The sequence below is a fragment of the Dama dama genome, chromosome X (assembly GCF_033118175.1).
Source record: "Dama dama isolate Ldn47 chromosome X, ASM3311817v1, whole genome shotgun sequence".
NCBI lineage: Eukaryota > Metazoa > Chordata > Mammalia > Artiodactyla > Cervidae > Dama > Dama dama.
The window spans coordinates 94,485,511-94,503,464 of record NC_083714.1 but is presented as its reverse complement, the minus strand read 5'-3'; the positions used below and the strand labels follow the sequence as shown (position 1 = coordinate 94,503,464).

The 17,954-nt window shown below is 38.1% G+C and overlaps 1 protein-coding gene across 2 annotated transcripts in view; it reads left to right on the top strand.

Moving 5' to 3' along the window:
* AR (androgen receptor) overlaps positions 1-17,954 on the top strand; it is a 189,457-nt gene that overhangs the window by 132,508 nt on the left and 38,995 nt on the right. For both annotated transcript variants that reach the window (XM_061136279.1, XM_061136280.1), the window contains exon 3: positions 15,702-15,818. In XM_061136279.1, the coding sequence (XP_060992262.1) occupies positions 15,702-15,818 (117 nt within the window). The remainder of the gene's footprint in view (positions 1-15,701; positions 15,819-17,954) is intronic.

The window sequence follows — 17,954 nt, the reverse complement described above, 5'->3', positions numbered from 1 at the left end:
AGTAACTCAAAACATTGTCTGGGAGAGACTTGGAGAAGGTAGCTATGAAATAATTGGGATACAAGCTCACATCTTCCCTCCTGCAACCAGGAATGCTTCCACCATCACAGGCAATATTGAGCCCAGTGAGGCAGCACTTGGTGGGGGGTGGGGTTGGTAATGGCTCCTCCAGCTTTTCTAGAAGCTGTCACATAGCTCAGTGGGTCTTTAGTGGGGCCCAGGATAGGATTTTTATTTCTATAAACCTTTTATTTTCTTTTTCTTTTCTTCTTGTCTCTTTTTCCTTCTCCTAGTTCCTACCTCTTCCCTGACCCCCTCCACTTCTCTTCCTCTTCCTCCCTTTCTTCCTTCTCCTCCTCTCTCTTCTTCTTCCTTTCTTCCTTTTGTTCCCCCTTCTCCATCATTAATTTTGTCAAGCGGTATGTAAGTGTTTTGAAACAGTATACACTATAATCATCTTGATAAGTATCAATAGTTTTTTTTTTAAGTTTTAGTAAATCAAATCATAATAGAACTCATAAAAGGAGTATAATGAGGATGTGCTTGAGCTGCAGATTAACTTTCAGTTTTCAAATTTGATCTTAGGTGACTTTTATTTCCAAAACTATATAGTAAGAAAACTCTGAGGTATTTTATTAAAATACTTTATTGTGGAGCACTTGATATAAATAACATTAAGCACAGTCCTTGAGTGCTGCACAATAAAGATTTCAGCAGTAACTTCAACCTTGATCAGCTCTTCCCACATTCCATATGATTCCAGGCAAAGTCACACCATTCAAACAGCTCTTGTTTACCAAGTACCTAGAATTTGCCAGATATTTTGCATATATTATTTAAAATGTCCATGGCTTCCCAAAAGTGGATATTATGATCCCCATTTTACAAAGAGGAAAATAGATTCAGAAAGGTTTATGCTGTTTGCCAAAGTTTATGCTCTGTCCATGGGCTTCCCTGGTGGCTCAGCAGTAAAGAATCCACCTGCAATGCAGGAGACACAAGAGATGCAGGATCAATCCCTGGGTCGGGACGATCCCCCAGAGAAGAGCATGGAAACCCACTCCAGTATTCTTACCTGGAGAATCCCATGGACAGAGGATCCTGGCAGGCTAGTGGCCACAGGGGCACAAAGAGTTGGACACAACTGAAGTGACTGAGCACACATGCACATGCTATGTCCATAACTAGTAAATGACATTGCTGGGACTCATAATGCAGCCCCTCTGATTTCTAAGTTCCTGTTCTTGCTATCACACCATATTTCTTTGCCAACTAAGAAATAGCTAAGAAAGGTAATAGAAGCTTCTATGCCTATAGCCTCTTAAACTCTGGGCTGAGAATTAATTTATTGAGAGATTATTGAATTTTCCTCATTGTGCTCCCCCATCATTTTATATATGAAGAAACTGAGTCTTAATAGAAAGCATTGACCTGCCCAGCACCTCACAGTGAGCCTTTGTAGTCAAGCCATAACTTACACCTCCTTGCCTCATTCCAGAATTCTCTCATCCTCTTTTATATTATTGCTATTTCGTGTGTATTCATTTTATCTCCCACTAGATTGCAAGCTCCTAAAAGGCAACTGTTATGGTTTTCTCTCTCTTTTGTACAGACTCAGCACAGTGCTTGACTATTGGGTTTTCAGTAGACATTTATTAGTAAACTAACTTGTAATTGTTCAGTCACTCAGTCACGTCCAACTCTTTGTGACTCCACAGACTGCAGCACGCCAGGCTTCCTTGTCCTTCACCATCTCCTGGAGTTTGTTCAAACCCATATTCATTGAGTCAGTGATGCCAATAGTATTATAAAGTTATTGACTAGCTTATTTTGTCAATAGCAGGAGTACCTTCTCTGGCCTTATTAGAGTAGCAGCTTCTCTAATTACACAGGATGGTGAACAAGCAACACACCCTTTGTGAGTGGTGACTCAGTAAACTGGGAACTAGGATGCGCTTGGGGGCATCTCATGTTGGTTTTCTCTCTGAACAACCCCCTTGTTGTGTAAGTAGGAATACCGAAGCCCAGAGAGTGTAAATGATTTATCTCAAGGCAACAGGGAAGTTTATAACAGAGGTTTGACTGTTTTAAGTGTATTATTTATTTAAAGTAGACAATGCATGCACATGATTCAAAACTGTTAAATCACAAAAGGTTAAAGAGTGAAAAATAATTCCAACTCCCCATCATTCAGGCATGCAATTCTCTTCTTCAGAGGCAACCAATAATTTTTATTTCTTGTATACATCATATATGAATTTATAAACGCATATAGAAAATACGTCAATTTTCCCCAGAGAATTTGTGTTCTGTGTTGTTTTGCATCTTTTCCCCACTTTACTATGTATCCTGGAGATTGTTCTACTCGGTTTATATAGAACTGCTTCATTTTTAAATGGCTGCATTATACAACTGTATCTACTGATGATCATTCATCTTGTTTCCAGTCTTCTGCTATTATAAACAATGTTGCAGAGAATGTTCTTGTATATATGTCATGTCACACATGTATGGGCTGGGTTAAAGCATATATACATTTTAATTTTGAAAGCTTTTGTCAAAGTATCCTCCACAAAGATTGTAAGATTATGCAAAATGTGAATTTGATACAATTTATAAATGAAATAGTTACAAAATAATTATCTTGACCTTACAGCAATATTCAATATCAAGTTTCTTTAAATAATCAATTCCCACTGTATACTCAAATGAGAATTCAGTTTAAAGAAATGTGATTTATACACTACTGTCCAGGAAAACTTCTATTGGGTAAAGCATGTGAAGAGAGCAATGTTTCTAAAATGCAATTGAGGCTATATACTGTATTTTTAATCATATTGCCAGGCCCCAGAGATGTGCTCAGATGAAAGTAAATGGAGAAAAGGACAAGGGGATCAGACTCTAGTAGAAGAAAGTAAAGCTACCATGAGGGCAGGACTGGTATTGTGCCAAGAAACTAGATTTCTGACTGTGAGGGAGCAGGGGTCAGTGGGAAGTCTTGATATTTGTAGTGCTCATTAATATTCCATAATGTAGACACTCATCATAACAAACACCATCTTCCAACAACACAATAAAAGACTCTACACATGGACATCACCAGATGGTCAATATCAGAATCAGATTGATTATATTCTTTGTAGGCAAAGATGAAAAAGCTCTATACAGTCAGCAAAAACAAGACTGGGAGCTGACTGTGGCTCAGATCATAAACTCTTTATTGCCAAATTCAGACATAAATTGAAGAAAGTAGGGAAAACCACTAGACTATTCCGGTATGACCTAAATTCAATCCCTAACGATTATAAAATGAAAGTGACAAATAGATTAAAGAGTTAGATCTGATAGACAAGAGTGCCTGAAGGATGATGGACAGAGGTTCCTGACATTGTACAGGAGGCAGGGATCAAGACCATCCCCAATAAAAAGAAATGCAAAAAGGGAAAATGGTTGTCTGAGGAGGCCTTATAAATAGCCGAGAAAAGAAAAGAAGTGAAATGCAAAGGAGAAAAGGAAAGTTATGCCCATCTGAGTGCAGGGTTCCAAAGAATAGCAAGGTAAGATAAGAAAGCCTTCCTATGTGATCAATGCAAAGAAATGAAGGAAAACAATAGAATGTGAAAGACTAGAGATGTCTTCAAGAAAATTAGAGATACCAAGGGAACATTTCATGCAAAGATGGGCATGTTAAAGGGCAGAAATGGTATGGACCTAACAGAAACAGAAGATATTAAGAAGAGGTGGCAAGAATACATGGAAGAACTATACAAAAAAGATCTTCATGAACCAGATAACACGATGGTATGATCACTCCCCTAGAGCCAGATATCCTGGAATGTGAAGGCAATTGGGCCTTAGGAAGCATCACTATGGACAAAGCTAGTGGAAGTGATGGAATTCCAGTTTAGTTCAAATTCTAAAAGAAGATGCTGTTAAAGTGCTACACTCAATGTGCCAGGAAATTTGGAAAACTCAGCAGCGGCCACAGGACTGGAAAAGATCAGTCTTCGTTCCAATCCCAAAGAAAGGCATTGCCAAAGACAGTTCAAACAATTGCACTCATCTCACACGCTAGCAAAATAATGCTCAAAATTCTCCAAGTGAGGCGTCAACAGTATGTGAACCATGAACTTCCAGATGTTAAAGCTGGATTTAGAAAAGGCAGAGGAACCAGAGATCAAATTACCAACATCCGTTGGATCAATGAGAAAGCGAGTTCCAGAAAAAAACATCTGCTTTATTGACTATGCCAAATCCTTTGACTGGGTGGATCACAACAAACTGGAAAATTCTTCAAGCAATGGGAATACCAGACCACCTTACCTGTCTCCTGAGAAATCTGTATGCAGGTCAAGGAGCAAATGTTGGAACTGGACATGGAACAACAGACTGGTTCCAAATTGGGAGAGGAGTACGTCAAAGCTGTATATGGTCATCCTGCTTATTTAACTTATATGCAGAGTTTATCATGTGAAATGCTGGGCTGGATGAAGCACAAGCTGGAACCAGGATTGCTAGGAGAAATATCAATAACCTCAGATATGTAGATGACACCACCTTTATGGCCAAATGCGAAGAACACAGAGCCTCTTGATGAAAGTGAAACAGGAGAGTGAAAAAGTTGACTTACAACTCAACATTCAAAAAACTAAGATCATGGCATCCATTCCCATCACTTCATGGCAAATAGATGGGGAAACAATGGAATCAGTGACAGATTTTATTTTCTTGGGCTCCAAAATAGTTGCATATGTTGACTGCAGCCATGAAATTAAAAGACACTTGCTCCTTGGAAGAAAAGCTATGACCAACCTAGACAGCATATTAAAAAACTGAGACATTACTTTGCCGACAAAGGTCTATCTAGTCAAAGCTATGGTTTCTCCAGTAGTCATGTATGGGTTTGAGAGTTGGACCATAAGGAAAGCTGAGCTCAAGAGAATTGATGCTTTTGAACTGTGGTGTTGGAGAAAACTCTTGAGAGTCCCTTGGACTGCAAAGAGATCAAACCAGTCAATCCTAAAGGAAATCAGTCCCAAATATTCATTGGAATTACTGATGTGGAAGCTGGTACTTCAATACTATGACCACCTGATGCAGAGAACTGACTCGCTGGAAAAGACCCTGCTTCTGGGAAAGACTGAAGGCAAGAGGAGAAGGGGATGACAGAGGATGAGATGGTTGAATGGCATCACCGACTCAATGGACATGAATTTCAGCAAGCTCTGGGAGTTGGTGATGGACAGGGAAGCCTGGTGTGCATTCCATGGGGTCACAAAGAGTCGGACATGACTGAGCAGCTGAACTGAACTGAGTCTTATGAGGACCAGTTTTAAGTTACCAGTATGTCAGCACTGAAGGTAAAGTTGTGAAGAGATGCTCAGAATTGTTTCAGAAGCCAACTCCAGCCCAAGACTGGACAGAACTTAAGGGAAGACAACTTGACAACATAAAACTTGGGTCTGACCAAATCTCAGATGACCTTGACAGAAGTGAACTGCCTATTCTTCATAGTGTTTTCCTTGATGAGGTTGGAACCTGTAATTCTCCAATATGGTCTTTCCAAATCCCATATGAAGAACATCATCTGTTTGATGCTCCCTACACTGTTCATCTGAGTGGACTGAACCTCAGTAGTCTCCGGAGAAGCCAGAAAAGAAAAAGAAAAGTGTTTTGTGAATTGTCAAATGCTATTTCAATGTCAAATGTTCATCCAGTTATTTACCTGGTGTCACCTGCAAAACTACATAAACAGTCAACTCACCGTCAAGGGCCAACATCAGCTGTTCTCTCCCCAAGCTGCACATTAGATACAATAGGGAAGTGTTTAAAAAAATCACAGTGCCTACCCTTTCCCCCAGTTAATTGAATCAGAACTATCAGGAGTGAAACTGGGCTAAGTATTTTGTAAAATATCCCTAGGTGATTCTGGCTTGTAGCCAAAATTAAGAATTACTACCCTGCACAACCTGGTTCTACAGTCAAATCAACTTAACCTACCACCTCCCCTCCATTACCATATGCCAGCCACACAGGCCACATTGCTGTTTCAACAACACATCAAATTCATTCATGACTTTAAGGCTTTGTATTTGCTATTTCTTCTCTTGAGAATTTTGCATGTATGTCTCTATTATTCAGGTGTCATCTCAAAACCTCATCCTCAGAGAATCTTTTCCCACTGTACCTAAATAAGCTCTCCTGTTCTATCACAGCACCCTGTTTTATTTCTTTCATTTTATGTATCACCATCTGAAAATATCTAAATTACTATCACTCATTTATTGCTTGTCTTTTTCCACCAAAAGTTCACCTAGTTTAAGGGCAAGGCCTTTGTATTATTCACTGTTGTTTTCCCAGTTGCCTAGAATTGTGTTTGAAACATAGTAGATATACACTCAAAAATTGTCCTTTAACTATCCTAAGATAGTTATTAAACATCTTCTATGGTTGAATTCAATGATGTCTTCAAATATTTCATTGTATTAAGGGTTTAACTGCATAGCATTGTGTTCAAGGCTGTTTATGACCTAGCCACCATCTAATTTGTCACCTTCACCTTCTATTTCCTGTCTTATTGAAGCAGGAGGTCTATATGAAATGCAGTAGACAGGAAAGATGGTCTAGAACTGAATATTGCAGGATTTTCTTTAACAGAGAAATATGTGTGTTTGTACTGGGGGCAGGAAGCGGAGATGGAATGCTTGTGACCAGGGGAGGGGCCAATGTAAAGAATAGCATAGTCATAAGAGGGTTGCTCTTAGAGTGAAATGAAAGACAAGATAGATTCAGCAACATTATACATAACTCATCTCACACATCTAATATTTCCTTACTACAAATCACTTTCACATACATTCTATATAATTTGTTTTGTAAAACTCTAGGATGTAGACAATGCCATTATTTTTATCCTCATTTTTTTAGATGAGTAATCAAAGCTCACACTTGCCTTAGGCCATTTGCAGCTGGGATTTGACACTTACTGTTCTGATTGCCAGTCTATTACTCTTTATATTTCTGTTTTGTGGAGGTTGGGCCAGATTGCGGAAGATCCAGAAAGCCAAGAAGAGAAGTGTGGGCTTGATTCCTATCACCCTCACTAGAGCTAACCATAACATTGAAAAGAATCAGTAATGATCATGGCTTTATAACCACTCCCAAGAAGACTTCCCATTGAGCAACAGCTGAGGGGCCTGGCTGAGGGCCCATTCATTGTACTGGTTTAATGGCCATCTGTGTTTCTGGGTTGGTGGGACAGGTAAGGGAATGGTTAAATCCTTAGAATCACAAGGACTCAGCTACCTTATAAGTCCTTCTCATAAAAGACCTGCCATTTGGCATAGCACAGACTGTGTTGTTTAGAGTTGTCTAGCCTATTCCACAGGCCCAAAGATAGTATTCAAGGAGAAAAAAAAAAGTACTAGAAATCAATAATGCTTGGGGTTGCTTTTCTTTTTTTTTTCTTCTTTATATATATATATATATATATATACATTTTCCCCCCAATTATTAGAAGAGAGCCCTTGGGTGATTAGGTCAGAGGCTCTACGCTGTCTCAGCCCCAGAGAAATAATGTCCATAGGATACATGACTGTAAATAAGAGCTGGTCTCCCTTCAGTCTATGTAGGTCACTCAGGGAAGAGACACTTAGCTACTTGTTTCTATAAAGTGTCTTTGTTTTTCAGACAAAGCCTTTAGGGTCAAGAGAGTTGAGATTGGAAAAAAAAAGATAGAAATGCAGATTGGCTTTAGCTCTCCTTGAGTCACACTCAGGTGAACTCTGAGACTCTCAGCACAAGTTCTAATATGAATAGAAGACTTCTGAACCTACCTTCCATAGTCTTCTACTGTTCTCTTACGCCTAAGATTCCCTTCTAGTTATAGATCGGGGGTGAGGGGGGGCAGGGAAGATCAAGAGAGAAGTAAAAACATACACCTGGTCACATAGTGATTCAGTGAGACAGCAGGGCTGGTCCTTAGGTCTTTCTCCTTCTTGCTCTGTGCTTTTTAACTATTCTGTGCTACCTCTTTCTTTTAAGTATAGTGTCAGGGCCCATATGAGAAAAGATATCACATTGAAAAAGACAAACATCTATATCACAGGTCATACAGACCTGGCTTCTGCTTCTGCTTCTGCCACTTATTAGCTGGTAACTGTAAGTGAGTCATTCAGCATCTCTGAGCCTTATTTTCCTCAACCTTAAAATAAGAATAGCAGTTATAAAAAATACTTTTTACAAGAATTAAATGAGTCAACATCTTTGAAGTCACCTAGAATAGTACACAAAGCACAATGGGTTACCTCCTCTCTCCATTGCTTTCCCCAGGAACTTCAAGTATTACTCTTCCTTGATGCTAGGAAGAGGCAGTGGGTATATGGAGAAAATACAGGGCAAATAAGTCATATGAGAGGGAAATAAAATATTTTCTTGGTTATAGTGGTTCAGTAGAAAGCGTATGGTAACCTGCATTGAAACTGGGATATATTCTTTGGTATCAATAGGCACTCTGTATCTTAGGTTTCCTCATAAATTGAAGATAATGGCCTGTACCCTCCCTACTCTGAAGGAAGGTTCAGCGAGATAATGAATATGAAAATGACTTTGAAGTAATAAAGGAAATGTGCAAAGAATATTGTGGGCAAAACCCCGAGTTTTAGTGCTATCATTGTCATTGACTCATTTAATCTTGGTCAAGTCCACTATGCTTTCTGGATCTTGATTTCCTCATCTGTAAAATGAGAGCATTGGACTTCTCAGCAGATGTTGTTGTCTCTTCTTATATTCAAGGAGTATATTATTTAAATAATAATAGATAAGATCGGTATAATGTCTTATGATTTGTTATTTTATATCTACTATCAGTGTAAGGATAGCACTGAACTACTAGAACTGCTAGACTGGGGATAGAGAGACATGAATTCTTGTTTCTTGTCCCTACTTTGACACTGACTCATGGTATGATCTGAAGCAAGTTTTTTTTTTTTTCCCCCTCACTTTTGGACTCCAAGTTTCTTAATCTGTAAAATAGGAGATATGAGGGTTGGCTATGTCAAGTAGACTTCTAAACTTTTCTGCAAAGCCCTGGAGAGTAATAATGATACCATCATTAGATAATGATCAATAGATAAGATCTATATAATGCTTTGTGCTTTGTTATTTTATATCTACTATGATAAAGCTACAGAGAAGGGGAGAAATGGAGAGCTCTAACTGGAGTTTTAAGTTTCCTATGCTTGCTTCAGATACATTAGGTTTAATTTTCATCTGTTATGTATATGGGGCCTCTACATAATGCTTCATTTGTAAAAAAAAATAAATAAATAATTTGTAAAAAAAAAAAAGAAAAAATAATTTGTATAGATAGTTTCTAAAGTCTTAAGTTTTAAAAGTTGGATTCAATAAAATACATTGTTTGATAACACCATTTTGTTGTTTTAACGGAATAGTATATTGTGACTATCCTTCGAAATTAAAAAAAAAGACATTGACTGCACAGTGTTTGCATGAGTATGGAATAATTTATTTAATCATTCTCATAATGTTGGACATTTACATTTTCCCAATGCAGTTGTCACTTGGTATCTGCTGGAGATTGGTTCCAGGATCCCCAGTGGATGCCAAAATATGTGAATGCTCAAGTCCCTTATATAAAATGATTTAGTCCACCTGAAACCATAAAACTCCTAGAAGAAAACAAAGACAGTACACTTTTTGTCATCAGTCCTAGCAGTTCTTTGTTGAATCTGTTTCCTCAGACATAAACAACAACATAAAAATAAAATAGAAATGAGACTACATCACACTAAAAAACTTTTTCATAGTAAAGAAAACTGACAAAACAAACAGGCAATTTACTGTCTGGGAGAAGATATTTGCAAATGATATGTCAGATAAAGGATTAATATAAAAATATAGAAAGAACTCACACAACTCAACATACATTTTAAAAAAGCAATTTAAAAATGAGCAGAGGACTTGAGTAGACATGTTTCCAAAGAACACATATAGATGACCAAAATGCACGTGAAAAGATACTCAGCATCACTAATTATCAAAGAAATGCAAATAAAAACACAGTGAGATGTCACTTCACACCTGTTAGAATGACTATCACCAAAAAGACAATAAAAAACAAGTGTTGGAGAGGATGTGGAAAAAAGAAGACCCTCATGCACTACTGGTGGGATTGTAAATTGATGCAGCCACTATGCAAAAACAGTATGGTTAGTCCTCAAAACATTAAAAATAGAACTACCATATGATCCAGCAGTTCCACTTCTGGGCATTTATCCAAAGGAAAAGAAAACACTAATTCAAAAAGATATATTTATCCCTGTGTTCATTGCAGCATCATTTATAATAGCTAAGATATGGAAGCAACCTAAGTGTCCATCAATAGAAGAATAGATAAAGAAGATATAGTGTATATATACTTAGCCATAAGGAAAAATGAAATCTTACCATTTGCGACAACATAGATGGTCTTGGGAGGCATTATGCTAAGTGGAAAAAAATGGAGAGAGAAAGGTAAATAACATATTATTTCACTTATATGTGGATTCTGAAAAATAAATGAAACAAAACAGTACCAAGAGCAAACTGGTAGTCACCAGAGGGGAGGGGAGTGAGGGGTTGGGAGAAATAAGTGAAGAGAATTAAGAGATAGAGACTTGGGGTTCTCTTTCTGCCCCCTTCTGATGCCTATGTCAGAAGCTTTCTCTATCTCCTTATACTTTAATAAAACTTTATTGCACAAAAGCTCTGAGCGATCCAGCCTCGTCTCTGGCCCCGGATTGAATTCTTCTCCTCCGGAGGCCAAGAACCCCAGCGTCTTTGCGTGATTCAGAACACCAGCAAGCGGGTATTCTTTCTACCCCCTTCTGATGTCTATGTCAGAAGCTTTCTCTATCTCCTTATATTTTAATAAAACTTTATTGCACAAAAAAAAGAGAGACTTCCAATTATAAAATAAATAAGTCACAGGGCTCTGATGTACAGCATAGGGAATATTGTCAATAATATTATAATAACTTTGTATTATGACAGATGGTTTCTAGACTTATCATGATGATTAAGTCCTAAACTACATAAATGTTGGATCACTATGTTGTACAACTGAAAAAGTAAAGTCACTCAGTTGTGTCCGACTCTTTGTGAGCCCACGGACTGTAGCCCACCAGGCTCCTCTGTCCATGGAATTTTCCAGGCAAGTGTACTGGAGTGGGTTGCCATCTCCTTCTCCAGGGGATCTTCCCGACCCAGGATTTGAACCTGGGTCTCCCATATTGCAGGCAGACGCTTTACCATCTGAGCCACCAGGGAAGCCCCAACTGAAACTAATATAATTGAATATAATACAACTGAACCTAATATAATTCTGTATGTCAACTGTGGGGTTTCCCCAGTGGTCCAGCTAGTAAAGAACCTTCCTGCCAATGCAAGAGACACAAGAGATGTGGGTTCGATCCCTGGGTCAGGAAGATCCCTTGGAGAAGGAAATGGCAACCTGCTCCAGTATTCTTGCCTGGAAAAATTCTATGGACAGAGGAGCCTGGCAGGCTACATACAGTCCATGGGGTCTCAAAGAGTCAGACACAACTGAGCATGCACATGCAAACATGTCAACTGTAGTACAATAATAAAGAAAAAACCTTGAAAAACAAATAATAAAAATAAATTGGCATAATAGAATAAAAGCAGTTGAAATTTTGATCCGTGATTGGTTGAATCTATGGATGTGAAACATGAATACTGAGGGCTGACTGTTTTCCTTTTTTATATAATGATAAATGGAACTACATGTTGGTGCTTAACCTTGCTATTTTCTTGTAAAAAATTCCAAAAGTGGAATTACTGATTGAATTTTGTGTGAATTTAACTTTTCAGATATATGGCAAAATTGCACTCTAAAAAGTTTACACACCCACCTACAATACCTTCACACCATTAATTAGTAGTAAATGTTCACCAATCTTCCTTGTGAAAATGATGTCTTATTTCATATTTCTATAATTACTAATAAAATTTAAATTTTACAATTTTCATATACTTATTGATCTTTTGTGTTCTTCTTTTATTTGCCTGTTCATGTCTGTTGCCCATATTTCTATCATACTACTCATCTTTATAGATCAAGGAAATTAACCACTGCTTTTACATACTTGATACCAATATGTATTTTTTAGTTTGTGATTGTCTTCAGATTATATTATTATGTTTGTTTCATGTAAGAAAACTTAAATATTTTCAAGTCTATCAGAATTTTCACTTCCATATTCTTTATTGTCATGTTCTAAAAATCCCCATTGGATCTTCAAAAATTAAAAAAAAAATGTTCACCTACAATATTTCAACATCTAACAATATTTCAATAGTTCCTTTTTTGTTTTTCTATTGACATATTTAATTCATCTGGAATTTATTTTGGTTTTAACTGGTAATTTAACTTTATTATCTTTTCCAAATGAGTAACCAGCTGTTCTGGCACCATTTAATGAATAAATCATCCTTTCTTTGCTGATTTATAATGATGTATTGCATATGCAGTCTGTTTTTGACTTCTCTGGTCTGATCAATCTATGCTGGAATCAATACCAATCTGTTGTAATCATTATGGAGTTATAATACTTAAAATGTCTGGTAGGAAAAGTCTCATTACTCTTTTTTTTTTCAAATAATATCTTGGCAATATCACACATTTTATCCCTTTAGATAAACTTTAGGATTATTTTGTCAAAATTTTGTTCAGGTTTGTTTAAATTTGTAGATTTGACTGGGAGAAAAGCTGGCATCCTTGCAGTATTGCATCTTCCCATCCAGGAACACTATATATCTCTCCATTTAACTCCAGTCTTCATTTACATACCTCAATAAAGGGTTTGGGGGTCAGAGCTACAAGGAGACAGATACAGAGTTTCCTGGAAGTAAGAGCCCTATGATAGAGTCCAGAGATGAAGTGGGCTAAAGCTTAAGAAAAAATGGGGCAGGGATGCTATAGAGGGGATTCAAGCTTTGTATGGAATAGAGATGGTGTGACCAATGCTTAATTATTTCCAATATGTGAGATTCATAGCCTTATGCACTCTGATATGGAACAAATAAATGGTGTGATGCCAGGCTGGTCAATTTCATTTTAACGAGCATCATTTTCTTCAGCTGTATAATGAGGTATGTTGTAATCCCTGTTATACTTAATTTGTACAAAATTATTATTAACCTTTGCAAGCTAATCAAATGGGATGGATTTTTATTTCATGTTATTATAATTTATATATTTTATTATTACTTTATGTTATATGTTATATAGTATGTAAATAAATATGTATCATATGTGCTTTATGCTTAGTTGCTCATTGGTGTCCAACTCTTTGTGACCCCATGGACTGCAGCCCATCATGCTTCTCTGTCCATGGGGATTCTCCAGGCAAGAATACTGGAGTGGGTTGCCATGCCCTCCCCCAGGTGATCTTCCCAACCCAGAGACTGAACCCAGGTCTCCCACATTACAAGCAGATTCTTTACCATATGAGTCACCAGGGAAGCCGTATTGTATAGTAGATTGCAAATATAACCTTTACATGCACTGAGAAAGTGAAAATTCATGTGATTCCCTTTAATGGCGTATTCACTTTATTGCAGTAGTCTGGAACCACACCTGTAATATCTCTGAGATGTCTTCAGGATTGCAGGAACACTGATTCTGTGAGGGTGTCCCAGTTCTAGAACATTCACAGCACTAGAAATGAACCCACTGGAATTGGTACAGGGCCTGCCTTCTAGGAGTTGGCACCCAAAAGCTGTATGGCAGTTATCATAGCACCATCCTTTCTATACACATATTACCATCCTTAGTTTGAAGCACAGAGAAGCTGTTTGCAAATTATGTGTTCTGTTTATACAAATAAAATCTTGTGGTATGGTAGAAAGATTATTGGCCTAGAGGCCTTAATTTTGTCATTGTTGAATGAAAGTGATGATAGTACCTACCTCAAAGCATTGTTGAGGTGATTTATTTAAATAGCACATGTAAATCCCCTCGCATAGCCTTGTTCATAGTAAATGCCTATTAAATGGTAATTTTTCTTCCTTCTGGTGCCTCTAATTCAGTGTTCTTCAGTCAAGTCACCTGCCCAGAACTCATCCTTGGAATGAAAGTGTTGTTTTGGGGTGAACTTTAACAGTTCCTTCAAGCCCAGCATTTTGGAGTCCTTTGACAAAGGGAAGAGAAAAAGAGAGGGAGGGAGGAAAAGGAAATTTTGTAATCTGGTTACACTGAATCTCCAACATAAAATAACCTACTGCAATAGATGAGTTTTCTGTGACAGTTATGTACATTTTAGGCTGAGTGAAGAGAGAGGAAAGCTGAGCTGTAGCTAAATTTGTGGGTTCCCCTGATATCAAATAACAATTGTTTTTCAATTTGTCTTTTTTTTCCCTACAACAAACATTCTTCCCCTGCCAAAAGAAGCCTCCTTAAAATCTTGGTCTATTCCATAAAGTAAAGCATGGCAGCAAATGAGAAAAAGAAAATACCAAGGACTTGGCAAAAGAAAGGGGTGGGATGAGGGGAAGAAAAATCTCAGGCTAGGGGCAGGACAAAGAGCATAAGTTCTGCATGTTTTAGAATAGCAGGTATTACTATCTATTTCTGTTGATAACTCTATGTGCCTCTAGATCTCTCCGTTCAACTTCAGTATTCATTAAATCAGTGTTTATTAAAGACCTACTGTGTGCCAGGCCTGTGTTAGGAACAAGGAATGAAGTATGTGTTTTTGAGTGGAACTCCATGTTTTTCTTTGAACAGCTATGATCTTAAGGATTTCTGAGTGTGAAAATGTGTATGGTGTGTTTGTGTGTATATATTTCTGTGTATCTCTCACAACTTCATGTGTACATGACAGTAATTGTTTTTCTCCTTCTATCTTCAGAAGACTTCCTTTCATTTGCTGTGTTTACAAAGAGTGGGCTTTATCCCTTTGATTTTTATACCCTGAAAGCTTGGTGGTATGATCATTAACTTTTTAAAAATTAATTTATTTGTTATAATTGGAGGCTAATTACTTTACAATATTGTGGTGGTTTTTGCCATACATTGACATGAATCGTCTACGGGTGTACATGTGTCGCCCTGTCCCGAACTCCCCTCCTATCTCCCTTCCCATTCCATCCCTCTGGGTTGTCCCAGTGAACTGACTCTGAGTGCCTTGTTTCACGCATCAAAAGTGGACTGGTCATCTATTTCACATATGGTAATATATATGTTTCAATGCTATTCTCTCAAATCATCCCACCCTCGCCTTCTCCCACAGAGCCCAAAAGTCTGTTCTTTATATCTGTGTCTCTTTTGCTGTCTCACATAACAATTAAAAATCACATGGAGTTCTCTTTTATAGAAGGATTGTCTGTACTTGTATTATGAAAAACAACCATGTTGTGTCATCCTAATAAAGGAAGTATTAGAAGGACCTGAACTGTCCATCCCTTTGAAAAACACCTATGAAAATCAAACAATACAGCACTGAATTAAATCATCCTGGTTTAATAGAGTTTTGTGATCAAACTGTATGAGACCATTCCCTGTCCACCTCTCTCATTGGGCAGGATATGTCTCACACCTTTTCTGTCTAGAAATACTTTCTGGAGAGGCTCTAGAGACACATTAACAGGGCTGTCTACTCTTATATTTGTTCTCCCAGGAAAACAGAAGTACCTGTGTGCCAGCAGAAATGATTGTACCATTGATAAATTCCGAAGAAAAAATTGTCCATCTTGTCGTCTCCGGAAATGCTATGAAGCAGGGATGACTCTGGGAGGTATGATACTTTTCTTCTTCTTTTTCATTCTTCCTTTCCCTCCCTTATTCTCTTGTTCTCTCTTTAAACCAGATTTTCTCTTTGATGCTTCTAAGGAGGCCAGCCATGCTCTGAAAACAGGCTGACCCCTTCACATCCAACATGGCCATCAGTCATCTGGTGCTTTTCTTTATCCTTAAACATGCTACACCACACTGTGGGGCTCATCATAGGAGCAGGAGGTGTGAAGCAGGGATCAGGACCCATCAGAGGATGAGTGAGTATGGACTTGACTTGAAGGGCTTCCCAGGGGACATAATGGTACTGACCTTATGTTGTTAAATGATGGCTAGGATGAGAGAACTAAGGAATTCAGAACAGTCGCAGGTGCAGGATGACCCAGGCACAGGCTGGCCCTGAACACCCAGGAATATTCCTCAGTTAACTGCTGCCTGTGTTGTGGTGCTGGCCACCTGGAATGAAAAGCTGCTTTTCTTTGGAATCTATGACTAGGCTGCCAAGCAGAGCCAATTTCCTATCCCACATCTCCCAGGGATGAGCAGGCTTTTTAATCATTTCCCTTTCTTTGCAAATCTATTGACAATTTCCAAAAGCATTTTTTTTAGTAACAGAGTAGTTTGACAGAATGAAGACACAGCTCTTTCAAGGGTAATCCCCCATCAAAATGCTCTCTGTCCTCTAGTCCATGTCTACCATGATTTTTGTCACCATTACAGAAAAGATTTGATTGACACTTACATTTTCCCCCTTCAAAGTCATATTTCTTCATGTGTGTATCTGTTCACTGCCAGGTTCCTCCCTACCACTTGCCACTTCCTGAAAGATGCACCTTTCATGAGAAAAGCAAGCTTATTAGTTTACTTTGATTTGGAAATTTGAAGAAAGACAAGCCTGTTTCTGAACACCTGAAACTGTGGCCTCATACCTGGGTACTTATTATCATCCTGGAAAATCCAAGTGCTTATAGTTCTACCCTCCCCCCTCCCCTCCTCAAGACTGATTTAGAGTACTTGTTTATCATTGGCTTTCTGCAAGGTACTCCATACCTTGTCTGCCTATGTGCATATTTACAGAAATCAACATGGTAGTTTTCTAACCATCTGTGGGTCTTCATGTGGGTAGCTGTATCCTTGCCTCCTCGAAGGCTAGTAATATTCTTTAAACAAACCAAAGTATTAAAAATGAATTTACACAGGCTCAGTTGGAGACAGCCTTTCAAATAGTGTCTAGTACTCGTAGATATAGCATGCAGATGCTCTACAAGTGGTTTTCCGGGCAACTACATCAAATGAGATTCAAATATTTGAGAAAAATAAACTTTATTCTTCTTTGCTTGGCTTACTACAGAGAAATCCTACAATTGTGGTCTACAGTGAGGAGGAAAAAACAGGGCTGGGAGTAGAGGGAGAGTGCAGGACACCCAGGAAAGTTGACAAAGGAATTGTCAAGATGAAATGAAATGTTGTCACAACATTCACGGTGGTGGGATCACCCCAGGGGGAGGATTCTGATGCAGTCAACTCTCAATTATTTAGCCCTCTCTGAATTATGTATAAGAGATGGGGGCTTCCGGATAGACAGCCCCTTAGTTCTCCATTTGCTGATATTAATTGCAAACTTGCTTTAACACAGGTAAAGTTTAATGATAATAAAAGTCTTCATAACATTAGGGCCCAAATCCTAAAATTAGTTTCATGTGTCAGCTAATATCATCCACTGTAAAGCATCTGTAACATGATTACAGTGAATCCCTTGTGAAAAGAAGTATGTATATAACAGACAATTTCACTAGTCCATATAGCATTCTGACATAAATCTATAGATTAATTTCTTGAAGAGAGTGGTAAAGTAAGTTTTTAAATTGATTTATTAAGGTATTTAAATTTGAATGAGCTTGGTCAACACAATGAAAAGAAGCTGAGAAGTGCTGTGGCTGGCTCTGGTTTCAGTTCCCTTTTTACATTTACTGAATGTCTCCTATGTTCAAGAAACCATGCTAGGCAATAGAGCTTCAGGCAGGCAAACTTCAAGAAATGTTCACAAGATACAAGGATTCTTGATGTTTTGTAAATGGTCTTGCCTTTGGAGTCAGGCAGACCTAGGTTAAAGGCCCAGCACTATTATTCACTGTTCCCC